This window comes from Loxodonta africana, chromosome 1 (genome assembly GCF_030014295.1).
Source record: "Loxodonta africana isolate mLoxAfr1 chromosome 1, mLoxAfr1.hap2, whole genome shotgun sequence".
NCBI classification, from domain to species: domain Eukaryota; kingdom Metazoa; phylum Chordata; class Mammalia; order Proboscidea; family Elephantidae; genus Loxodonta; species Loxodonta africana.
The window spans coordinates 228406710-228429599 of record NC_087342.1 but is presented as its reverse complement, the minus strand read 5'-3'; the positions used below and the strand labels follow the sequence as shown (position 1 = coordinate 228429599).

Below are 22890 nucleotides of genomic sequence, written 5' to 3'. Positions count from 1 at the left end.
TCATATACACGGTTGCTTGTTAAAGCATTGCTGATAGGAGAAGAAAAAGAAAACAATGAAATTGTTTCATAACGGGGAAGAAGTTGTGACATATCCGTGTGATAACACCAAAAACCAAACCCGTTGCTCTGGAGTCGATTCCGACTCGTGGCGACTCTATAGAACAGAGTTTTCATATAGGGATGGGTGATGTGTTACTATTTACAAAATCTTAGAAAATCCTTTGTTATGAAGATTATGTAAACTCATAGAAGGCATATACAATATAATATTAAGTGGAAACAAAGCAGAATACAAAATGGCATAAGCTATGGTGGCAACCTTTAAAAAATGAAGAACACAGTAAAAAATTAAGAGATCTCATGGGGTGATAATAACAGGAAGGGGCTGCAAATGCAGAGCAGATGCTAACACGTATGGGGTTTCATCTGGGGTGATAAGAATATTCTAAAAGTCATAGTGGTGATAGTCGTGCCACCCTGTGAATATAGTAAAAACCACTGCCTTATACATTTTAAATGTGTGAACTGAAGAGTACATGAATTGTATCTCAACAAAGCTGTTATTTTAAAAGAGGAAAATAAAAACCCTAAAGTGTTTGTAATGACAAAATATTAGAAAAAGTATTCATTAATGGGTGAATATTTAAATTCATGGATGAACGTAGCACAGAGGTAGGGTAAATGAATGTAACATGAACGAATGTAGGCTAAAGTCCATGGATGTACGTAAGGGATGCTACAGAGCGGTTACAAATCAGTGAACCAGATCTATAACATCAATGTGACTGTATCTCAGAAATATTAAGTACAAAAAGCAAGTCACATGATGACATCACTTATGAATATTTGAAAAACCCAAAACACTAAATTTTCATAAACGATGTCATCTGTAATATGGAGCAATGACAAAACGTTAACATTTATTCATCTTTGGTGGTGGGTGCACAGAGGCTTGTCACATTATCCTTTGTTCTTTATTGTCTTTTGCACACATGCACGCACACATGTGCACTCCTTTATGGGAACAACATGTCAGTTGTCCCGGGGAGAAAGGAGCTCCCGCCTTCCCGTCTGCAGAGGACAACATGCTCGACCCAGCGAGGACCTCACCTGTGATCAGATGCTTGCAGCTCCGCCCGGCCGTAGTACATGAGGACCCCAGGAGACCAGGTGTGTTTGACTTTGGAGTTGACATTGAGATCGTTGTCCAGAAGGTTGAGTTCTCCTGCTACTCACAGGGGTTCCATTCAGGAGATCCACACATAACACAAAATTGTATCACTATACGTGCGTGCCGATTCGAACACCTCTGGTGGGACCTACTTCACTGAACACCGCTGGTCTTGGCCTTACACACTCTACCCTCCCCGGCTTGAAGCCAGCCTGGGGTGTTGCTTCAGGGACTGAGGTTTAAAAATCCTCAAATGTAGATTATCTAAAATGGCAGAAGCCACTTAGGCACTTGAGGACTTGGGACACAAGGTTCACTGCTGCCACGCTTTCTGCTCCAAGGCCCCCAGGATCACAGACAGCAGCAGTTTGGCACCAACACGAGAGCGGTGAGATCAGTGGTCTGGCCCCACCTCAGCGCCCCGGGCCCGGCAGGTGCTCACTGACGCCTCTGAATGAAAATTTACTGTCTCAACCCACAGATGTGACCACCTGGCTTAGTAACATCAGCACACATCTCCCCAGACAAGTCCACTGTTTATGGACTGTGGACATGTGTCCTAATCTCAAACAAACTGCCACTTCTTAGGCGGCATCAACAGTAGTTCAAAACATACTTGTGAACTAATTGCTAAAAACTCATATCTTTATGGGTCTACCAGCTGCAGTTGAGTCGATTCCAACTCACAGCAACCCCGTGTGTGTCAGAGTAGAACTGTGCTCCATAGGGTTTTCAATGGCTGATTTTTTGGAAGTTGATCACTAGGCCTTTCCTCCAAGGAGCCCCTGGGTGGACTTGAACCTTGAACCTTTCAGTTAGCAGTTAAGCACATTAACCATTTGCGCCATCCAAGGACTCCTTTCAGTGTCTCGCTCCCATTTAATCTGGAATTGGGGCTTTAAGCAGACAAAATAAGAGTTTGGTAGGACAAGGTAGACAAAATGGGCTGGGTAAAGTCTGTAAGTACTGTGACTGTGTGTGTGGGGAGGGGGAGAGGCGCTGAGGAGGAAAGAACACAGATTTGCCGATACTTCTTTCCTCTCTCCCCATCCAGAACAAAGTGGGGGTTAGGGGGTGGGCACCCAGGGATGCGGGAGTCCAGAACAGGGCCATTGGCGGATCACAGTCTCACAAAACAGACCAGAGTGGGGCTTCCACAAAGCTTAGGGGTTAGCATCTGGGATGACTTAGGTGTGCCAGCTCTGGGTTATCACAAAAGGTGTCGTTTATACACCAAAGACTACAGGGCTGAACAACACGTGGCTTTCCCTCACCGTTCATCAGCTTTCGGATCTGCACACCTCACTCACCTGTCTTATCGAATGAGTGCTTCTTCCGCCACCACAGGACCCTGTCTGTCCAGGCTGGCGTTCGGCACTTGTCGCTCGTATCGTAGGCAGCTGAGCCGACATCGTACTTGTAGGTGGGGCCAAAAGTAATGGTTCCTTCGTGAAAGTCCTTAAAAATCTATTTGGAAAGAAAGAAGTCACAAGGCCGTCTCAGTTCTCCTAGGTTCTGATTGTTAAACGCAAAAATAAAACACATCTAAAAAAAAGATACATTCTCAAAAGGTAACAATCTACATTATAGTGGTAAATATGTTCAAAACACGGGCACTCTTAAATTAGCAAAAAAGTGATAACCATTGATTCACTGCACTGCCGCACACACCACGTCTCTCCCACCCTGGGTCCTGGCACACTGTCCCCCGCCAGTTGCCCAAGGGCTAGCCAGGTTTGCCCAGGCCTAACAGGGCCTTAATAAATATTTGTGAACAACAGGGACTGAGGAGACAGAAGCACTAATTAAAGTCGAGCTGCTCTCTCTCTTTGTTTAGCTCTGGATCCTGCCCTGGTGCCATGGGAAGGCCCAGGCACAAACATTCACGAATCCTCAGTCATCAGTGAAAGGGCGTGAGGGGACCAGTGAGGAGGAAGAAAGAACACACCTTTTCCATTGGCCATTCCTCAGCAGTCCACACTTCTGGCAGGGGTTGAAGTGGAGGGCACAAAAAACCTTGAAGAATGTCCCTAAATCTGCCTGTAGGAAAAACATTAACTTCCCTATCCTCAGCCACTTAACCAGCTGCATACTCGGAAGGTCAATGGCGTTTAAACATGCTTCCCTCACCTCGGAGTCCCTGGGTGACGTAAACAGTCAACGCGCTCGGCTCCTAACCGAACGGTTGGAGTTTCCATTCCATCTAGAGGTGCCATGGAAGACAGGCCTGGTGATCTACTTCTGAAAAACCACCACTGAAAACTCTACAGAGCACAGTTCTACTCTGACACACACGGGGGCCCCATGAGTTGGAGCTGACAGAAGCTGGCTCTCTCATCTCAGCTCGTCTTGCTAGGAAGTTAGCAGGCACTGACTAAGCAAACAGTATTTGCTGGAGAAGATAAGATTTGAGTCATCTGGAAGCTGGCTGCTGTGGCCTTAAATAACCGAGGGTAAACCCAAGAGCAGAACGTGTCCTATCTATGGTACAGCCCAAGGAGTCCCTAAAAGCATGCATGGGGGTCACGCAGGGGGATAACTATGCATGTGGGTCACCCAGGGGGATAACTATGCACTCTGTAGCTCGTCAGTGTTGAACGAATCATGGCTGCGTTGACCAGCTATGTGACCTTGGCCAAGTTATTTGTCCTTGGCCTCAGTCTTCCTGTTTATACAGTGGGTATTACTATAATTTGTCAGTGTTTCACCAATAAGAAATAAGTGATGTCACTAAAATGAAGTACTCTGAGCGGAGTCTAAAGTGCCCCTCAGTGGTTTACTATGTCTGAAACAAACTGGTCCCTAAAGTCTTGTTCATGAGTGTGAGGAGACGGTGTGGACTTGAAAGCAGCTGTGACTCAGACTGAATACTGCTATTCACTGGTGCAACCCTCTGGGAGGTGCAGTCAGTGCACTCGTCTGCTAACCCAAAGGTTGCAGGTTCGAGTCCACACAGAGGTGCCTCAGAAGAAAGGCCTGGCAATCTACTTCTGAAAAATCAGCCATTGAAAACCCTGTGGAGCACAGTTCTACTCTGACACACATGGGTCACCAGGAGTCAGAATCAACTGGACAGCAACTGGTGACTTGCTGCTGAGCCACAGAGAAACCGAGGGCTCAGCCCATGTGAAAGAGAAAAGACAACAATCCTCCCCCAGCCACAGGAGAGCGCTTTAGGATCGGCAGATGGAGTCCCATTGCTGCAAGCTGCCATAGCCACCTGAGCGCTTTCTGGCGCGCTTTCATACAGTGATGGCCCTTCAGGCCTTGAGATGACACACAAATCCCACATGGGGCCCGGTTCATGAGAAGCAGAAGTGTGTGTGGATGAATGTTGTGTTTCTCTAAGTTTGTACGCCACACCTGTTTTTTACAACATCCGGAATACTGTTAAAGCACAGGCCGTCATTAGCGCACAGTACAATAGGGTATACACCTGAAGCCTATTTTCAACTGCAACAGCTAAGAGGGAGTGGCAGATTCCTGACATTTGACACCACCCTGCCCATTAAGCAAGGTCCTCACCTACCCACATCAGAGGCCTGAGGGCTGGTGGCTCCACCCACTCCACCTATCTACCCAGGACAGGGGTCCAAGAATAAGTGGTGCCTCCCAGGTCTTAAAGCCAACAGCATTGGGTGTCCAAAGTCCAGCTGTAAAACTCAGCTACCTACGCACTCTAGGGAACAGGAACACGCCTTCCACCCAGCCACTCAAGGGCAACCATCAGCCCTCTATCTTGCTCAGCACTTAACCCCTACTGCAGCCAGACGACTGTGTCTACTTCAATCACCCCTACGTAGCTCTGCCAGTCAAGGACTATAGATGAGAGCCTGCATTGCACACTCAGTGACTGATAACCTGGACACCTGAGCTGAATCCAAACAAGAAAAGTAAACGGACTCCTGGGCTCACATACCTAGTAACAGCTCTAACTGCCTGGTGATAGGATGTGAAAGCTTCAAAGATACCAATAATCAAATTAGATCACACAACCAACCTATTTGGGTATATCAAAACAAGAAGCTAGGACACAGTAAGCAAACATAAATAAATATAATAATTTATTGATAGCTCAGAGATAACCGTCAATATCAAATCACATAAAGAGGCAAACCATGATGGCTTCAGCAAGAGGCCAAAACAAAGAACCAAGAAACCTCCCAGAGGAAGGTAACTTCTTGGAATTACCAGGGGTAGAATTCAAAAGATTAACATACAGAACTCTTCAAGAGATCAGGAAGGAGTTCAGGCAAAATGCAGACCAAGCCAAGGAACACACAGATGAAGCAACACAGGAACTTAAGAAGGTTATACAAGAGCAAAATGACAAACTTAACAGGCTGCAAGAATTCATAGAGAGACAGCAAACAGAAATCCAAAAGATTAACAGAAAAATTTCAGAATTAGACAACTCAACAGTAAGTCATATTAGCAGAACTGAGATAATGGAAGTCAGAATTAGTGAGATTGAAGATAAAGCACTTGACACCAATTTATCTGAGGAAAAATCAGATAAAATAATTAAAAAAAAGAAAAAACCCTAAGAATTATGTGAGACTCTATCAAAAGGAATAACCTATGAGTGATTGGAGTACCAGAACAGGGGGGATAACAGAAAACACAGAGAGAATTGTTGGAGATTTGTTGGCAGAAACCTTCCCTGACATTTTGAAAGATGAGAAGATATCTATCCAAGATGCTCATCAAACCTCACTCAAGGCAGATCCCAAGAGAAAGTCATCAAGATGTATTATAATCGAACTTCCCCAAACCAAAGATAAAGAGAGAATTTTAAGAGCAGCTAGGGATAAACGAAAAGTCATCTATAATGGAGAGTCAATAAGCTTATCTCTGACTACTCAGCAGAAACCATGCAGGCAAGAAGGCAATGGGAAGACATACATAAAGCCTTGAAGGAAAAGAATTTCCAGCCAAGAATCATATATCCAGCAAAACTGTCTCTCAAATATGATGGTGAAATTAAGGCATTTCCAGATAAACAGAAGTCAAGGGAAATGTGTAAAAACCAAACCAAAATTACAAGAAATACTGAAGGGAGTCCTCTGGTTAGAAAATCAATAACATCAGATAACAACCCAAGACTAGAGCACTGGGCAGAGCAACCAGATATCAACCCAGATAGGGAAGTCACAAAAATAAACCAAAGCTAAAACAATGAAAATAGGGAAACAGAGACATCAATATGTAAAAGATGACAACATTAAAACAAAAAAGAATGACTAAATACTGTAGTCATAGAGCTTTCATATGGAGAGGGAGTCAAGGCAATATCAAGAAAATAAAGATTGGTTTAAACTTAGAAAAACAGAGGTAAATATTAAGGTAACTACAAAGGAAACTAACAATCCTGCCCTTCAAAATAAAAAACAAGAAAAACATAAAGACTCAGCAAATACAAAATCAACAACAATGAAAATGATGAAAAGAAAATACATAAAGAAAAATGACTCAGCACAAAAAATTAAGTGGAACAAAGACACTCTCAACAACACACAAAAAAAGGCATCAAAATGGCAGCACTAAACTCATAAAAAACTCATACGTATCAATAATTATGTTGAATGTAAATGGACTAAATGCGCCAATAAAGAGACAGAGAGTGGCAGAATGGATTAAAAAAACACGATCTGTCTACACGCAGCCTACAAGAGACACACCTCAGATTCTAAGACACAAACTAAAACTCAAAGGATAGAAAAAAACGTATCAAGCAAACAAGCAAAAAAGAGCGGGAGTGGCAATATTAATTTCTGACAAAATAGACTTTAAAGCAAAATCCACCACAAAGGGTAAGGACGGACACTACATAATGATTAAAGGGTCAGTACACCAGGAGGAATGCTGCTAAATCCACTCTGAAACTTAGTTTGGGGAAAACTAGGGTATATATTTATTATTATTCCATATTGGAGCACCTGCTGAAAAAATATTTTAAAAGCACAACTTACTTTTCCACTTGATTTCTGTAGCTGTAGCTGGTCAAATTCCAGAAGTTTCTTCCAGTCTTGACGTTTAACAAAATAGAAGACTTCTTCATATGTAAGATCAATGCGGTAGTTTAAATCGCCGCACCAAAACACATAGTCATGAGAAAAAACGTTTCTTCCCTAAGTTGCAAAGAAAACTGAAATCAGTAAAGCCTGTCTTGCAGAGAAGGTGGAACAGGAGAGAAAAACAAGGTCACCGTGTGGATGACAAGCAAAATCATAATTTTCTTAAAATATGCCTTAAAAAATAAAAAGGTCTTCTATGAGAGCAGGTCGCGAATCCCATAAACCTATCTAGGAATTTTTACATGGTTTGCTTCTTAATTTCAGATAACAGTTCTGTTGAGTGGTTTGGACAAAGCTCCAAGTCTAACGGGAAAAGCATGATAGAGATGGTTACTCTGCTGATCCAGGCCTCAAGGATCAGGCTGGGCGCTTGCTGTCTACAGGCTAAGAAGCATTGAGTTTGCACATTTCACCCTGAGATTCTCCATCTCATCCTCTCCTCCTCCTGGTCATCTCCCCCTACCTGGCCCAGTCACTATGAACCCAGCCCTGCCCTGGACAGCTGGAACCCAGGCACCTGGTCCCCTCTCTTCCCCGGGGAATCACAACAACGACAGCAGCTGCTGTGTATCAACGTCTCCAAGGGCCGAGACTGTTCAGGAGCATTTCTTCCTGTGAAGCAGACACTATCGGCTCTCTTTCTCAGATTTACAAAAAAAAAGTTCAGAAACTAACCTGTGGAGGTTACACAGCTAGTGTGTGATGGAGACAAGATTTGAACTCAGATCTGCTGGCTCCAAAAGCTATTTCTGTCCCACTACACTACGTGGCATACCCCTCTCCCCAGCCCACAATAATAACCTGGACAAAAGGATCATAACGATCACAACCGAATCAATGAGTGTAGAAAGCAATGCTATTCAATACAACCTTCTGCAATAACGGCAATGCTCTATATCTGTACTGCCTAACCTGCTAGCCGCTAGCCACACATAACCACTGAATACATTAAATGGGGCCAGTGCAACAGAGGAAGTTGTTTTTTTAATTAACTTCAATTTAAATAGCTGCTTGTGGCTGTTGAAGTTAGTTGTTGTTAGGTGCCATCGAGTCGGTTCCAACTCACAGCGAACCAATGTACAACAGAATGAAACACTGCCCAGTCCTGTGCCATCCTCAAAATCATTGTTATTCTTCAGCCCATTGTTGCAGCCACTGCATCAATCCACCTTGTTGACGGTCTTCCTCTTTCCTGCTGACCCTCTACCAAGCATGATGTCCTTCTCCAGGGTCTGATCCCTCCTGACAACATGTCCAAAGTATGTGAGATGAAGTCTCACATTGTTGCACTGTGGTGGCTTGCACGTTGCTGTGATACTGGACACTTTGCCACCGGTGTTTCAAATACTAGCAGGGTCACCCTCGATGGGCAGATTTCAGTGGAGACTAAGATAGTATAGGAAAAAGGACCTGGAAGTCTACTTCTAAAAAAATTGGCCAGTGAAAACCTTATGAATAGCATCTGAACTTGTGGCTAGTGGCTACTATATCGGACAGCACAGGTATACAGTACCCTCAGTAATTCTGTTGTTGAAAGAAAGAGCTATAGTGTGAGCCCCTTAATTATTTCGAATGTGTCCCAAGTTTACTATTTCAAAGTAGCATTTTTAAGTGAGACTGGTTTGACATTTCTTCTCCCCAGCACTATATCTCAAGTATTCTATTCACTGGACTTTTTAACAAAATCACACTAATATACAAAAAAAGCAAAGTGTTCTACATGGAGCCCAGGTGGCAACACCCGACCCAAAGCAAAGATGAGAAGGCAGAAAAGGACAGGAAAACTGGGTGAATGGACACGGGGGACCCGGGGTGTAAAGGGAAAGGGGGAGAGTGCTGACACAATATGGGGATTGCAACCAATGTCACAAAACAACTTGTGTGTAAATTCTTGAATGAGAAACTAATTTGCACTGTAAACTTTCACTTAAAGCACAATACAATTAAAAAAAAAAAGATTCTGGAGGAACTTACCTTTTCACTTAACTTTTTACCAGCCTCATATTGCTACCTGTTCTTATCATATCATTCAAATTTCCTCCTGTCTATCTAATTGTTCCACCACCTGTCTCAGTTTAGCTTACTGTGGTGGTTTGCACGTTGCTGTGATGCTGGAGGAAACCCTGGTGGTGCAGTGGTTAAGAGCTCAGCTGCTAACCAAAAGGTGGGCAGTTCAAATCCACCAGCCACTCCCTGGAAACCCTATGGGGCACTTCTTCTCTGTCTTAGAGGGTCTCTATGAGTCGGAATCGACTCAATGGAGAAAGAGTTTTTGGCTTGGTTAATGTTCTACATAATCTGAAAAACCAGAAACTGAAAATTTCCCAAATTATTTGTTTCTCCTTTAACTCAAGAAATAACAACTACACTTTTTACGAGGAGCACGGCACTTCTAATGAAAAAACAAGGAAGCTGAGCCTCACGTGTGTGTGCAGTTCAGTGAACGGGAGGCCAGGCGTAAGGACCCTGTCCTCATACGAAGAGCTGTGTGAGCCAACCGGACGCTGGAAGAGCATGTGGCTAGAAAAGTCTGTCCTCACTACCGTGAAACAGCTGGGGCTCACTGTGCACCAGGCCGAGGGTGTGCCGGGGCATTATCTTTGCATAGGAAGGAGAACATTAAAATCCTAATTTAAACAGAAAATCTGCTGGCTTCAGAGTGAAAGGAGCCCTGGGTGGTGCAAATAGGTAATACGCTCAGCTAACAAAAGGTTGGCAGTTCAAGGCCAGTCAGAGGCACCCTGGAAGAACGTCCTGGCGATCTATTTCTGAAAAATCGGCCACTGAAAAACCTATGGGGCACAGTTCTACTATGACACACACGGGGTTGCCAGGAGTTAGCATCAACTCAATGGCAACTGGTTTTTGTTTTCAGGGTGAAACCTCAAGTCCACCACTAGAGGGCAGCATTATGTGTGTTCTCAGAACCTCAAGCCCAGATGGCAGGATCCAGGGCTCAGCAGTCATGAATTCTTCTGAGTTCTAAAAAGGGGTTCTTATCTGAGCCGTTTTGTTGGATGTATATGTAAAGATGGTGAATGGCAAGAAAATGGAGGGGGCCCAGAATAGGCCAGGGCCAGACTACCCATGTACGCCCCCGGTCATTTCTGTGGAAAGACACAGCCACTCCGTCCTCCCCAAGGTTGAGCTCCTCAAGGGCAGGGCCCCTCCTTATGGTTGTGTCCCCAAAGCCTGGCACACACAAGCAGCTCAAAAACTCATTGGCGGGACTGAATGAGCAGGAGACCACAGCACCACACCCCCTTCACCACCATGGGCCTCCGTCCACCATCCCAGCCTCTCACCATCGGGAAGCTTAGCTTCTGGGTGATCTCCTTGTAGTCCTCGTTTCTCTCTTTCACCTGGGACTGCCCAGCTGTCAGGTGGCTGCAGATGAAGCAGAAGCTGGTGCTGTGGAACTGGAGGCGGATGCCTACGGCGCCCTTGTTTCCCGCCTTTCCTCCCATCCCCGTCTTCACCGTGTCGATGGCCACGTCCCTGGAACGGAAGAATGCACACGTTTGGTTGGTTTCTTAATGGCTACAAGGAAACACATAAATCGGAGCGTGCTGAGTCACACCTTGTTGAGTGACCAACATGATGTCCGTGGCTCCCATTGTAAGGAGGCCTCTCCTCTCACTGAGGACAAGCTCCCTCGTGGAAGGACACAGTATCTCCTAGATGCCCCAACTCTGATGTGCTTTCGTACTCAGAGAGCCCCCAAGGACGCACTCGATGAAGGCACCAACACGTCAAGTCCCGCTTTCGGCTTCCATGAATGTCACGTCACGGTCCCCCACCCCTGTGCAGCTTCCACGCAAGGCAGAGGAGATGCCATCCAGATAGTCAACACGGCTCCAGGACAAGGAAACAACCAGCTATCTCTGCTGGGCTGGTAGGTGGTTTCAAACTGATTTTTGTTCAACACCAGACTCCTGCTCACACTAAAGCCAACTTTTTTTTTTTTTAGTGAAAATATACACAACAAAACACACATTCATTCAACCATTTCTACATGTACAAATCAATGCCACTGGTTACATTCTTCGCGTGTGTCACCATTCTCACGATCTCTACCCACCTCGTTTTACCGCCATTAACTTTTACTCTCTGTGCCCCTTAAAGCTGTCAGCTGTGCTTTAGAGTTACTGTTGTCAATTTGATCACATATAGATAATTCCTTAAAAGATCAAAATGTTCTTTATCAATTGAGCTAAACTGTTGTTTTGTTTATAGATGACTTCATGGGATAGTTTCGGTGCAAGGTTTAAAGGTTATTTCAGGACAATAGAATCAAAGGTTCCCCAGCCTCAATGGATCCAGTAAGTCTGGTTTCCACAGGGATTTGATATTCTGTTCCACATAAAATGCCAATTTCTAATGCACACATACATTCGTCTCACATACTTTGGATATGTTATCAGGAGGGACCTGTCCCTGGAGGACATCATGCTTGGTAAAGTAGAAGGTCAGCAAAGAAGAGGAAGGCCCTCAGTGAGCTCGACTGACACAGTGGCTGCAACAATGGGCTCAAGCATAACAACGATTGTGAGGATGGCGCAGGACCAGGCAGTGTTTCATTCTGTTGTACACAGGGTTGCTGTGAGTCAGAACCAACTCGACGGCACCTGACAACAACCACAATGCACACAAGTGACAAGCCCATCCACAAACCCAGGGACTGAAAGCCGATGATTTAACAACAGCGACTAGGCCACAGACTGAGGTCACTGGTGCGTCTGCTCCCTGGACTGTTACTCAGCAAATGACACGAGGGGGACAGCTTGGGAACAGGTGTGCCAGCTAAACAAGCTTGAGCTAAAGAGAAGCTGAGGACCCAGGTGACTAGACCTGAGGCCGAGTTGGGAAATCCACAACTCCTCAACGTGGCTCCTTTTTCTCAAGGTTAATCTCTAACCTTGACCCCAACCTTACCGTGACTCTAACGTTTATTAACCTTTACCCGTGAGTGCTGGACTCGTCCTGACTGCCATGATACAGTCAAAGGGTTGCAACTTAAAAACTTTTCCGGAAGAGTCATATAAGCGAATTACGAACCCAGGGCACAGTCTTGCTAGCTAGACCAAGGGTATACTTGTGGTCTTCCAGATATACCAAGGTGCTCCACCAGGTGTAATCCTACTTGATTTAGGAGGAAAAGGCTAGCTCACGCCTGTACTGGGTTTTTATTAGTTGCCGTCAAATTGGCTCTGACGACTACAACAGAATGAAATGTTGTCCAGTCCTCTGCCATCTTCCTGATTGTTGGTGTGCTCAATTCACTGTGTACTTTCAGTGCCTTTGAACCTGTGGGGGGCTCATCTTCCAGCACTGTACTGGACAATATTCTGTTGTAATTCATAGGGTTTTCACTGGCTAATTTTCAGAAATAGATCTCCTGGCCCTTCTTCCTAGCCTGTCTTAGGCTGGAAGCTCCACTGAAACCTGTCCACCATGCGTGACCCTGCTGGTATTTGAAATACTGGTGGCAGAGCTTCCAGCATCACAAAAACCCAAAACCCGTTGCTGCTGAGTCAATTCCGACTCATAGTGACCCTAAAGGACAGAGTAGAAGTGCCCCATAGGGTTTCCAGGGAGTGGCTGGTGGATTTGAACTGCCCACCTTTTGGTTAGCAGCCGTAGCACTTAACCACTGCGCCACCAGGGTTTCCTCCAGCATCACAGCAACATGCAAACCGCCACAGTAAGGTAAACTGAGACAGGTGGTGGGACAATTAGAAAGACAGGAGGAAATTTGAATGATATGATAAGAACAGGTAGTAATATGAGGCTGTTAAAAAGTTGAGTGAAAAGGTGAGTTCCTCCAGAATCTTTTTTTTTTTTAATTGTATTGTGCTTTAAGTGAAAGTTTACAGTGCACATTAGTTTCTCATTCAAGAATTTACACACAAGTTGTTTTGTGACATTGGTTGCAATCCCCATATCGTGTCAGCACTCTCCCCCTTTCCCTTTACACCCCGGGTTCCCTGTGTCCATTCACCCAGTTTTCCTGTCCTTTTCTGCCTTCTCATCTTTGCTTTGGGGCAGGTGTTGCCCATTTGGCCTTGTGTACTTGGTTGACCTAAGAAGCATGTTCCTCACACGTGTTATTGTTTCACAAGCCTGTCTCATCTTTGGCTGAGAGGCGCCTCCAAAATCTTAAACACGCACACACACAAGCAAAGGCATGCACACATGTATACGTACACACAAATCCCACATTTCCTGGCAGGAAACACATTCCCAAAGGTTTCCCTTTTCCGACATTCTGACAAGCTGTCTCCTTGGAGCAGCAACAATGGGGTGGAGACAGCTGTACAGCTTTCTGCCCACAAACCCTACTTAGAATTCTTTTTAAAAAGCAACAAAAGAATTGGCATTTCCTGCTGAATTACTCAACACTTGGTCGAAGAGTTTCTTGTCTGTAAAATTTCAACAAGAAGTCCCTTTCCGTGTGCAAAACTGAACTTGGATGATGCTGATCTTGTAACGCTCTTTCCAAAAGAGCTCGGCTTCCTGACCTAGACGTTTCCCGTGGTGACTTTTTAATGGTGAGACAACGTTCTAGTCTGCCTAGGGTTTTGTTATGTTTCTCTACAATAACAGCAGATCCTGATTCCTGATGCAGGAGGGGAAGAAGAGGCCACAGAACAAAACGCAGAGACTGTCAAGCCCTCGCTCCCCTAGATGTTCACCCACTGAATGTTCTTACCTGATGAAGGGGACATGGTAGGGACGCACAAAGATGTAAAGACAGACGCCCACCAGCTGTGCTGACGTCAGGAGGATGTACCTATGGGAGCGCGAGACGGCCTTCTGGAGCTGCTCTCCCCACATCTTCCTGTTGGTGGTGCTGGAAAGAAGAGCAGAGGGTGCTGTGGACAGGTAGCTGGGGCGCCCTCCTACCCACAGCTCCTCCAGCCCTAGTCATATCCTTTTACAGAACTGACGCCATCCTGCCTGCACCCCAACTGAGTGCCCACCTGGCTCCTGTCATGGACTTCAAGGATCTTTTTGGTGTCACACTCACTGAAGTACCTCCCATGTCTACCCCTGAAACCCAGGACGGGACCTTGCTCACAAGAGCTCAACTGAATTAATTTTATTGATTTGTTCTGAAAGTTCGTTGGAATAAAGCTGAAACTTGGGGCGGGGAGAAGGCTGAAAGGAATGACAAAAAGACTAAGAATGCAATTTCAAAATGAGCAAAAGGCTTGAAAAGACATTTCTCCAAAAAAAAAAAAAAAAAGAGGATACAAAAACCCATTGCCGTCGAGTCAATGCCGACTCATAGTGACCCTATAGGACAGAGTAGAACTGACCCATAGGGTTTCCAGGGAGTAGCTGGTGGATTTGAACTGCTGACCTTTTGGTTAGCAGCCGTAGCTCTTAACCACTATGCTACCAGGGTTTCCCCAAAGAAGATATAGAAATGGCCAATAAGTGCATGAAGAGATGCTCAACATCATTAGTTGTTGTTGTGTGCCACAATGAGATGCCACTTCACATTCACTAGGACGGGTATTATTAAAAAAAAAAAGAAAATAACAAGTGTTGGAGAGGATGTGGAACTCTTCCACATTGCCACTGGGAATGCAAAATGATGGGGCCACTCCAGAAAACAGTTTGACGGTTCCTCAAAAAGTTAAACATAGAGTTATCATATGACTCAGCAATTCTGCTCCTGGGTATATACCCAAAAGAATTGAAAGCAGGCACTCAAACAGATACTTGTACACCAAAATTCATTGTAGCATGATTCACAGTAGCTTAAAAGTGGAAACAACCCAAGTGTCCATTAACAGATGAACGGATAAACAAAATGTGGTCTATCCATACAACGGGATATTATTCAGCCCTAAAGAGAAATGAAGCTCTAATACACGCTATGACACAGGAGGACTTTAAAAACATTATACTGAGTGAAATAAGTCAGACACAAAGACAAATGCTGTATGGGATCCCACTTACATAAAACGTCACATAAAATATTAGACTAGGCAAACCCATAGAGACAAAACTAGACTAGTGGTTACAGTGGCTGAGGCGGGGAACAGAGAGTTGTGGCTTAAGGGGCCGAGCTTCTATTTGGGGAGATGAAAACGTCTTGGAAACAGATAGTGGGATTGGTTGCACAACACTGTGTGTGTGATTAATGCACACTTGAAAATGGTCAAAATGGACATGTTAGGCTGTGTATATTTTACCACAATTAAAAAAAAAAAAGCGAGGTTGATTTTATACCAGATATTAATCTGTGGTTTCGATTCTTTCCTTTGTACCTTACTTTGAGAACAAGGCACCTCTCCCAGCACCCAGGAGTTCTCACCTTCAGCCAGGGCACAGGACTGGCCCCACTCAGCCCACACCCACCCTCCAGGCACTCACGCCACACCCCAGGGCAGCATGAATCACCTCACAGAGGCCAGAGGCCAAGGCTGCTGCTCCTCACAGAGACAAGCGACAACCACACCTTCTCCTCTTCCCTTATTCAGGGGGAAAAAGGAAGGGCAGGTGTGTCTGTTAGCGAAAGAGTTGTAGGGTTTACTTTAACTTTACCTAGAGTAATTTGGTCTTTGTCCTTTGTCTCAGTTCCTGAGATACTCTAAACTGCTGGAACTTCCTGGGTCACTGAGGTGCCTTGCTTTCTACAGGCCTCCAGACTATACCTAGGAGTGTATGCTAATGAGGTGACACAGGGTGGTGCTGGCTCCTGGCAGAGTGGAATCAGAAAGAGCTACACACCACAGATTCACCACAGGTTCAGAAGCAGGGTGGCTCCAAGAAAGGCCCTGCTCCTGGCCAGGCCCCTGCCAGAAACCACCTCCACCCCTCACGCTGGTCGCTTACCTGGCATTGACAATGTTCCCTGCGCTCAGCTCCACCATCTCCTCAAACCCCACAGCAAAGATGTCGGCTGGGTTGCTGTCATCTGGGGAAAGGCGGGGGATGGACTCAGAGCTGCAACAGCCTGGGCTACCCAGTCCACAAGAAGCCCACCCTGTCCCTCTTCTCAGCCTTACCGCCCCACACAGCCAGCGTTCACCAACCCAGCCCACTCAAAAAGGTGCCCTGGACACCCCATCCCTCCAGTCCTACTGTGCACCCACATGACACATGACCTTTCCCTGGGTGTATTCTTGGGCAGCTGTGAGCCCCTGAATGTCAGTTTACCTGCAGAAAGGGTCTGTAACCAGCTCTTCACAAGGTCGCCTTGAAGCCACACTAGATCACGTTGGGCACCTGCCTGGCCCACCGTCTAACGTCCGCCCACCCCTCTTCCTTCCTGGTAACTTTCCAGTTGGAATTCACTCGACCATAGCAAGTTTGGGTGGTTTGGTTAGACCAGCCAGCCTGAGTAACTCAGTGTTCTCTGAAGGACTGACAGTGCTGAGTACGACTGCTCGGCTGAGACAGATGGATGCAGCCCTGTCCTGGAACCACCTTCCTGACTGTGACAGCCAGGGCCAGGTTGCTTGATGAGCAAGGTATACACAGTCTCAGTTGTGCCTTCCACCAATCTGAGTCAAAGATGTGGTGAAACTTGTGAAATTGCTTACCACAGATAAGCAAGTAAATAATATTAAGCCCGTGCGTACCTTGCTCAGTGCAAGCCAGTGGCATACCCTGTTTACTGGTTAATTCGCTCTTGGAGAGCAGAGAAAACCCAGCCCAACCCAAGGCATGGCTTCAATGAAATCTGCTCCTGAAATGCCTGGCTTAAAGGAAGTGCAGTGAGCTGAGAGGCTTGTTCACCATTCTGTCTGTTTCCTTTAACCCAGCAAGTTTATGCTCAACACAAGCCCCACAGCACGCGACTGAACCCAGTGCTCTCTGGCCAGGCTGTGACACTCGGTACCAGAGGCATCAGGTTCAGATGTGCTCCAACTGCTGCGACAAAGAAAGCCCCTCCTCTCCCCCATCAATGGGAGGCCAGGTGAGCCACTTCCTTTTCTGTTGAGCTAACAGGTCAACTTTGAACTTCAAGCTTCACCGGTTTAAAGCTTCCATTTAAAACAAAACAATACCTGTTCCTCTGCTTGACCTGGCTGGCAACAGTAACTACAAGTCTTTCTTGTCCTGAATCTGGTAGGTTCCCAGTGGGAGCGACCCCACTCACTTCTGTCCCCATAAGATCCCTGCAAAGTCACCATCAGCTGGTGTAACCACCCACACTGTCCCTCAGGCAACTGAGGAGGAGTCACCACTGGCAGCAGCAGGGGCTCCACTGACTGGTCTTCAGCCAACTGGTCTTCAGCACACTCGCTGGCTCGAAGGCTGTACTTAGTGTCCTCAGCATCCGTGGGGACAGAGTGGTCTCTGGACACACCACAGCCACCTACACAGCCCTAACTCTGAGCTGCAGACTGGAGTGCTCCCCCATCTGTGGGTGGGAAAGGAGGGTACAGGCAGGGCTCTGTGCACGGCTAGGGTCTGGCTCCCCCACGTCCGTGGACTGAATCACTCATCAACAGCCAATGCCCTGGGTATGAGGCTGCTCCAAAATCTAAGGAGGCAGGAAAAGCAAGGCTGTTGGGTCAGTGCTGACTGACGAAGTAACTGAGACTTCAAATGCTGAGTTCTGAGGCCACTAAATATTATATTGGCTGACAGGGGACAGGAGAGGTGCCAAACTTGGAATTATTTTATTCTTAATAGGTACACAAACTTTCTTGCCTGCTTACAGTGGATGTATTTAGTTGGTTTGAGAAAATGCAGATGTCAAGACAGTCTTGGTCAGCCACTAACATTAAACATGTGGGCTCCAGACAAGCTCCTGACAGTAATAAAGCTCTATAAGCCACATCATCTTATGACAAACAGGTTCTAACATTCAAAATCTCACACAACAAAATCTCGATATATGAAAGAGAGGCTCACCCTTCAAAATCTCACACAACAAAATCTCGATACGTGAAAGAGAGGCTCACCCCTTTGACAACTCTTCCAAGTATTTTGAAAAGCGAAGACATCTTAGTCTGAAAAAGCTACACACTGTATGACTCCAACAATGTGACTTTCCGGAAAAGGCAAAATATACCTACTCTTCACTTACCAACATGCTTAGGTGCCAAAGACCAGGTTGTTAGTGAAAATCGGTATTATGCAGAAATTACAATGAGTACATCATTACATACCCGCCAAATTACATCACCGTGTAACTGCCAAACCACTAAGAATCAAGGCCCAGCCAAGCTGATACATGACGTTAACCATCACAGCCAGCGTTACTCTCGCCTCACACCTTGGCGTCCGGCATTTGTTACTGCCAGATGTACGTCATTGAGCACAAAATAGTCACATAGTAGATTTTTTTACTACTGTCGTAAATTCAAAATGTCAGACAACAAGACAGTCGGCAAGTGAGGAGTTGGTATGTATAGAGTTAGATCAGTGGTGCCAGGGGAGGGAGGAATGGCTAGGTGGAGCTCAGGGCATTCTTAGGGCAGTGAAACTACTCTGCGTGACACTGTCATGGTGGATGCAAGACATTATACCTGTATCAAAGCCCACAGGACTGTATAACACAAAGAGAAAAACAAAACCCACTGCCATCGAGATGACAGAGTGACTCTATAGGACAGAGTAGAACTGCCCCATTAGGGTTTTCAAGGCTGGAATTTTTACAGAAACAGATTGTCACATCTTTTTTTTTTCCAGTGGACCAGCTGGTGGATTGGAACCCCAGATATTTTGGTTAGCAGCTGAGAGTTTAACCACTGTGCCACTAGGAATCCTTATGACACAATGAACCCTAATGTAAACTATGGACCTTAGTTAATAATGGTGTATCAATATTGGTTCGTCAATTGTAACAAACGTGCCACAGAGATGCAAGATGTTAATAATACAAGAAACTGGGCAGCGGGAGAGGGTTCATATGGGAACTCTCTGTACTTTCTGCTCTATTTTTCTGTAAACCTAAAACTGCTCTAAGAAAATAAATTCTACTGATTAAAAAAAAAAGAAAGAAAAGGTTGAAGTATGAGCAGTTAATTTGTTAGGCAGTGTTCTGGAACTTTCTGAAAAGTAAAAAAAAAAAAGGCCCAATATTGAATTCCACGTGGCAGCAGTTATTAAAAAAGTCAAACCTGAGGGGTAAATGGAATTCGTATTTCATTTTCGCCAAAGTAACTGCTCTCACCCTGAAATTCGGCAACTCCAGAAAGCTTGGGCGCGTCCAGCAGCCAGTCAGTCAACTCCTCAGTCCCAAGGAGATTGCTCCTAAACTGCTTCCCTCCATTTACATTCCAGGTTCCCATGGCGATACGGATCCGTTTGAAATTTGTGAATTCGGACTGCCGCTCCGACATAGCTTTCAGGATCCTGGGAGTCACTGTAAGGAAGGATAAAAAGGCACATCTCCCTGCAGCTCACAACCTCAAACGCAGAAGGGGCTCCCTGGCCCAGGAAAATGAATCCACCAGTCTATTGCTACCGACCAAAACAGGAGCCTTATAAATAAAGTCTGTAAACCACAAAAAACATTACATTTATCTTACGGTGTTTTTGCAATAAAGGCATGAAAATACTGTTGTTGTTAGGTGCCACTGAGTCGATTTCAACTCAAAGTGACCCCACATGACAGAGTAGAACTGTCCTATAGAGTTTTTCTTTTTTAATATATATTTTATTTTTGTTGTTGTTATTGAGAAAATACACAGCAGAACATACACCGATTCAACAATTTCTACATGTACAATTCAATGACATTGATTACATTTTTTGAGTTGTACAACCATTCTCACCCTCCTTCTCTGAGTTGTTTCTCCCCCATTAACATATACTCACTGACCCCTAAGTTTTCTATCTGATCTTTTGAGTTGCTGTTGTCAATTTGAGCCCATATAAGATCTTAAAAGAGCACCATAGTCAAGGCAGATGCTCTTTACTAGTTAAGCTAAACTATTGTTTGGTTTTAAGAAGACTGCAGGGCATAGTTTTGGCTTAAGGTCTAAAGATTATCTCAGGGCAATAGTTTCAGGGGTTCATCCAGCCACCACGGCTCCAGAAAGGCTGGAGTCTATGAGAATTTGAAGTTTTGTTCTCCATTTTCCCTCTTTTGATCAGGGTTCTTTTATAGAACCTTTGCTTAAAATGTTCAATAACAGTAGTCGGGTGCCATCCAGATCTCATCTCATGGCAAAGGAGGCAGTGGTTCATGGAGGCAATTAAACGTACACGCCATTTCCTCCTCCTATTCATGACTCTCCTTCTTCCTCTGTTGCTCCAGGCGAACAGAGACCACTTACAAGCTTCCAAGATCCCAGGCACTAAGCAAGGAACTAGGGGTTTTAGAACAGAAGTGCTAAACACATCATTAGGCCAATTAACTGGGATGTGCCAGGAAGCCATGACCCTAAACCTCCCAACCAAGGAACTAAATCCCATGAGGCATCTGGCTGCACATAAGCAGCCTCAGCAGCTACTCTTTTCTTTTTCTGTCATTGTTGTAAATATATCTATCACACTGCCCCCACAGAAGTCAGTGGTTTGAACCCCTCAGCCGCTTCAAGTGAGAAAGATGCAGTGGTCTGCTCTCATATATGTACATATATACTTAAAATGTCTTACCAACCAAAACACCTTTCTTTGAATTTTCCACCTTCCATTCAGCGTGTCTGAAATGGTTTTTTGTTTGTTTTTTTACACCTCAGACTTGTAGCTTTTAAAGCTCACTACATTGAACCGTATTCACCCTCTGGAAACCCAAAATATATTCAATTTTTTTAACTACAGATTTAACCCAAATCTAAATCATGTCTGTTGTTTTGTGCCATATATCTACCTTGCTACTAAACAAAACTCACTGTGCTACTCGGGGGAGCCCTGGTGGCGCAGTGGTTAAGTGCTCAGCTGGGATGTCCCATGAAACCATGATCCTAAACCTCCCAACCAAGGGATCAAATCCCATGAGGTATCTGGTTGTACATAAGCAGCCTCCGCAGCTACTCCTTTTTGTTGTTGTTGCAAATATATCTACCACACTGCTCCATAGAAGTCAGCGGTTCAAACCCACCAACTGCTCCGTGGAGAAAGATGTTCCGGTCTGCTCTCCTAAAGAGTTACAGCCTTGGAAACCCTATGGGCCAGTTCTACTTCGTCCTATAGTGTGTTATGAGTCCAAATCGACTTGACAGCAACAGGTTTGGGTTTGGGAATAAGAATTCTTCCTAGGATTTTTTGCAGTGAAAGTATACACAAGAAAACTTCACCAATTCACTAATTTCTACACGTACAATTCAGTGATGTTGGTTACACTCATGTTTTGCAGCCTTGTCACAGAATGGTTTTCAGCATTAGCGATAGTGGGTGTAAGGCACCAAGAGCTGTGCAATCACCCTGCAGAAGGGAATTTGTCCTTCATTCTCAGTTCTTTCTAGCCGTACCAACACGTGGATGGGGGCTGACCAGACTGAGAGGGACCAACTAGGGGGTCTGGTGCTAATTAAGCCTCATGAGGCATGATGTAATCTATCATGGCCACATGATAAGGCCCACAGAGCCCTCTTAGGGACATGGAAGCTCTGTGCTATGACTCCGCCCAGACCTCACCTTATGTGTCTCTTTGTATCCTTTATGATTGTAATAAACCCACAGCCATAAGTATGGTAAAATAAATAAATAGATAAATAAAACACCCTGGAAAAACAGCAACAGTCGTTAAGTTGCTCAGACAAACTGGTCAGAGCATGAGACAGATTACGTACAAGTCACAGGCCAGAAGTACAGAGAACAGATGCTCTCTGCTCTACCCTCCTCCAGAAAGGGGTGTCTGCCAACCACCATCTTGGATTACAGGTGGAGGCGTAGAATGTGGGGCTGGCAGGCACGTCCCCGACACCCATCCCTCCGTGTGAGCTGAGGGTCCTCTTACCCAGAAGGGCCGTGTTGTCCATGAGCATCCTGCCTTTGTCAGTCGACTCTTCGCTGTAGACATCCCCAACTAGCAGAAGCTTGATGGCCTCCTGCTTCACACCGTCGAAGAAGTTAGACTGAATCGTGCGTGACACCGACCGGGCCCCATCCTTCAGCTTCCCCACCTGCCGCAGGCCGGGAGCAAGACCGTGAGAGAGACTCACTTCAGGCCACCTGCCCTCCCTCCCTGACTGCCCCTACCTTGGCCTTCCCTTCCAGGGCCCGGCTGCCCGTGAACACTTTGCTCAGACTGTGCCCGTTCAGGGACCACATGGCTTTGAAGGCCTCCAAGAAGCGGTCAACAATGGGCTTTGAAAGCAGCCCCAAGCTCTCAAGCTGCAGATGGAGGACCTGTGTGAGAAATACATGGCATCACCAGGGCTTCTCCACAGCTACCAGCAGCTCCCTGGCCTTGGAGCAAACGCCACCAGGGGTCTTCCTAGTAAGTTCCTTATTTCAGCACATTGCAGGCTGCTCTGGGCGCTGGAAGACTGTACCACCCAGAGCAAGAGGCATTCTGGTCACAGAGAAGGTTCCCACCATGACTTATCCTGACTATTTAGGCACTCCGCTTGGTTCACCTCTGACCCCTGACCCCTGGCCCCATCACCACCACCACCACCACAAGAGACCTGGATAGTAAGTGGTGCTAACTCGCCTTCTCCCTCCAAGAATGAGCCAGGAGAGGCCACATACAAATTCAGGTCTTCAGACTTCCTAC

The 22890-nt window shown here is 45.6% G+C and overlaps 1 protein-coding gene across 7 annotated transcripts in view; it reads right to left on the bottom strand.

Annotated features, from left to right (window-relative positions):
• SYNJ2 (synaptojanin 2) overlaps nt 1–22890 on the bottom strand; it is a 136518-nt gene that overhangs the window by 18809 nt on the left and 94819 nt on the right. For all 7 annotated transcript variants that reach the window (XM_064292722.1, XM_064292725.1, XM_064292734.1 and 4 more), the window contains 9 exons: nt 22371–22520; nt 22129–22294; nt 19396–19587; nt 16101–16182; nt 13963–14103; nt 10556–10748; nt 7146–7304; nt 2484–2640; nt 1113–1230 (listed from right to left, as the gene is read on the bottom strand). In XM_064292722.1, coding sequence (XP_064148792.1) covers nt 1113–1230; nt 2484–2640; nt 7146–7304; nt 10556–10748; nt 13963–14103; nt 16101–16182; nt 19396–19587; nt 22129–22294; nt 22371–22520 — 1358 coding nt within the window. The remainder of the gene's footprint in view (nt 1–1112; nt 1231–2483; nt 2641–7145; nt 7305–10555; nt 10749–13962; nt 14104–16100; nt 16183–19395; nt 19588–22128; nt 22295–22370; nt 22521–22890) is intronic.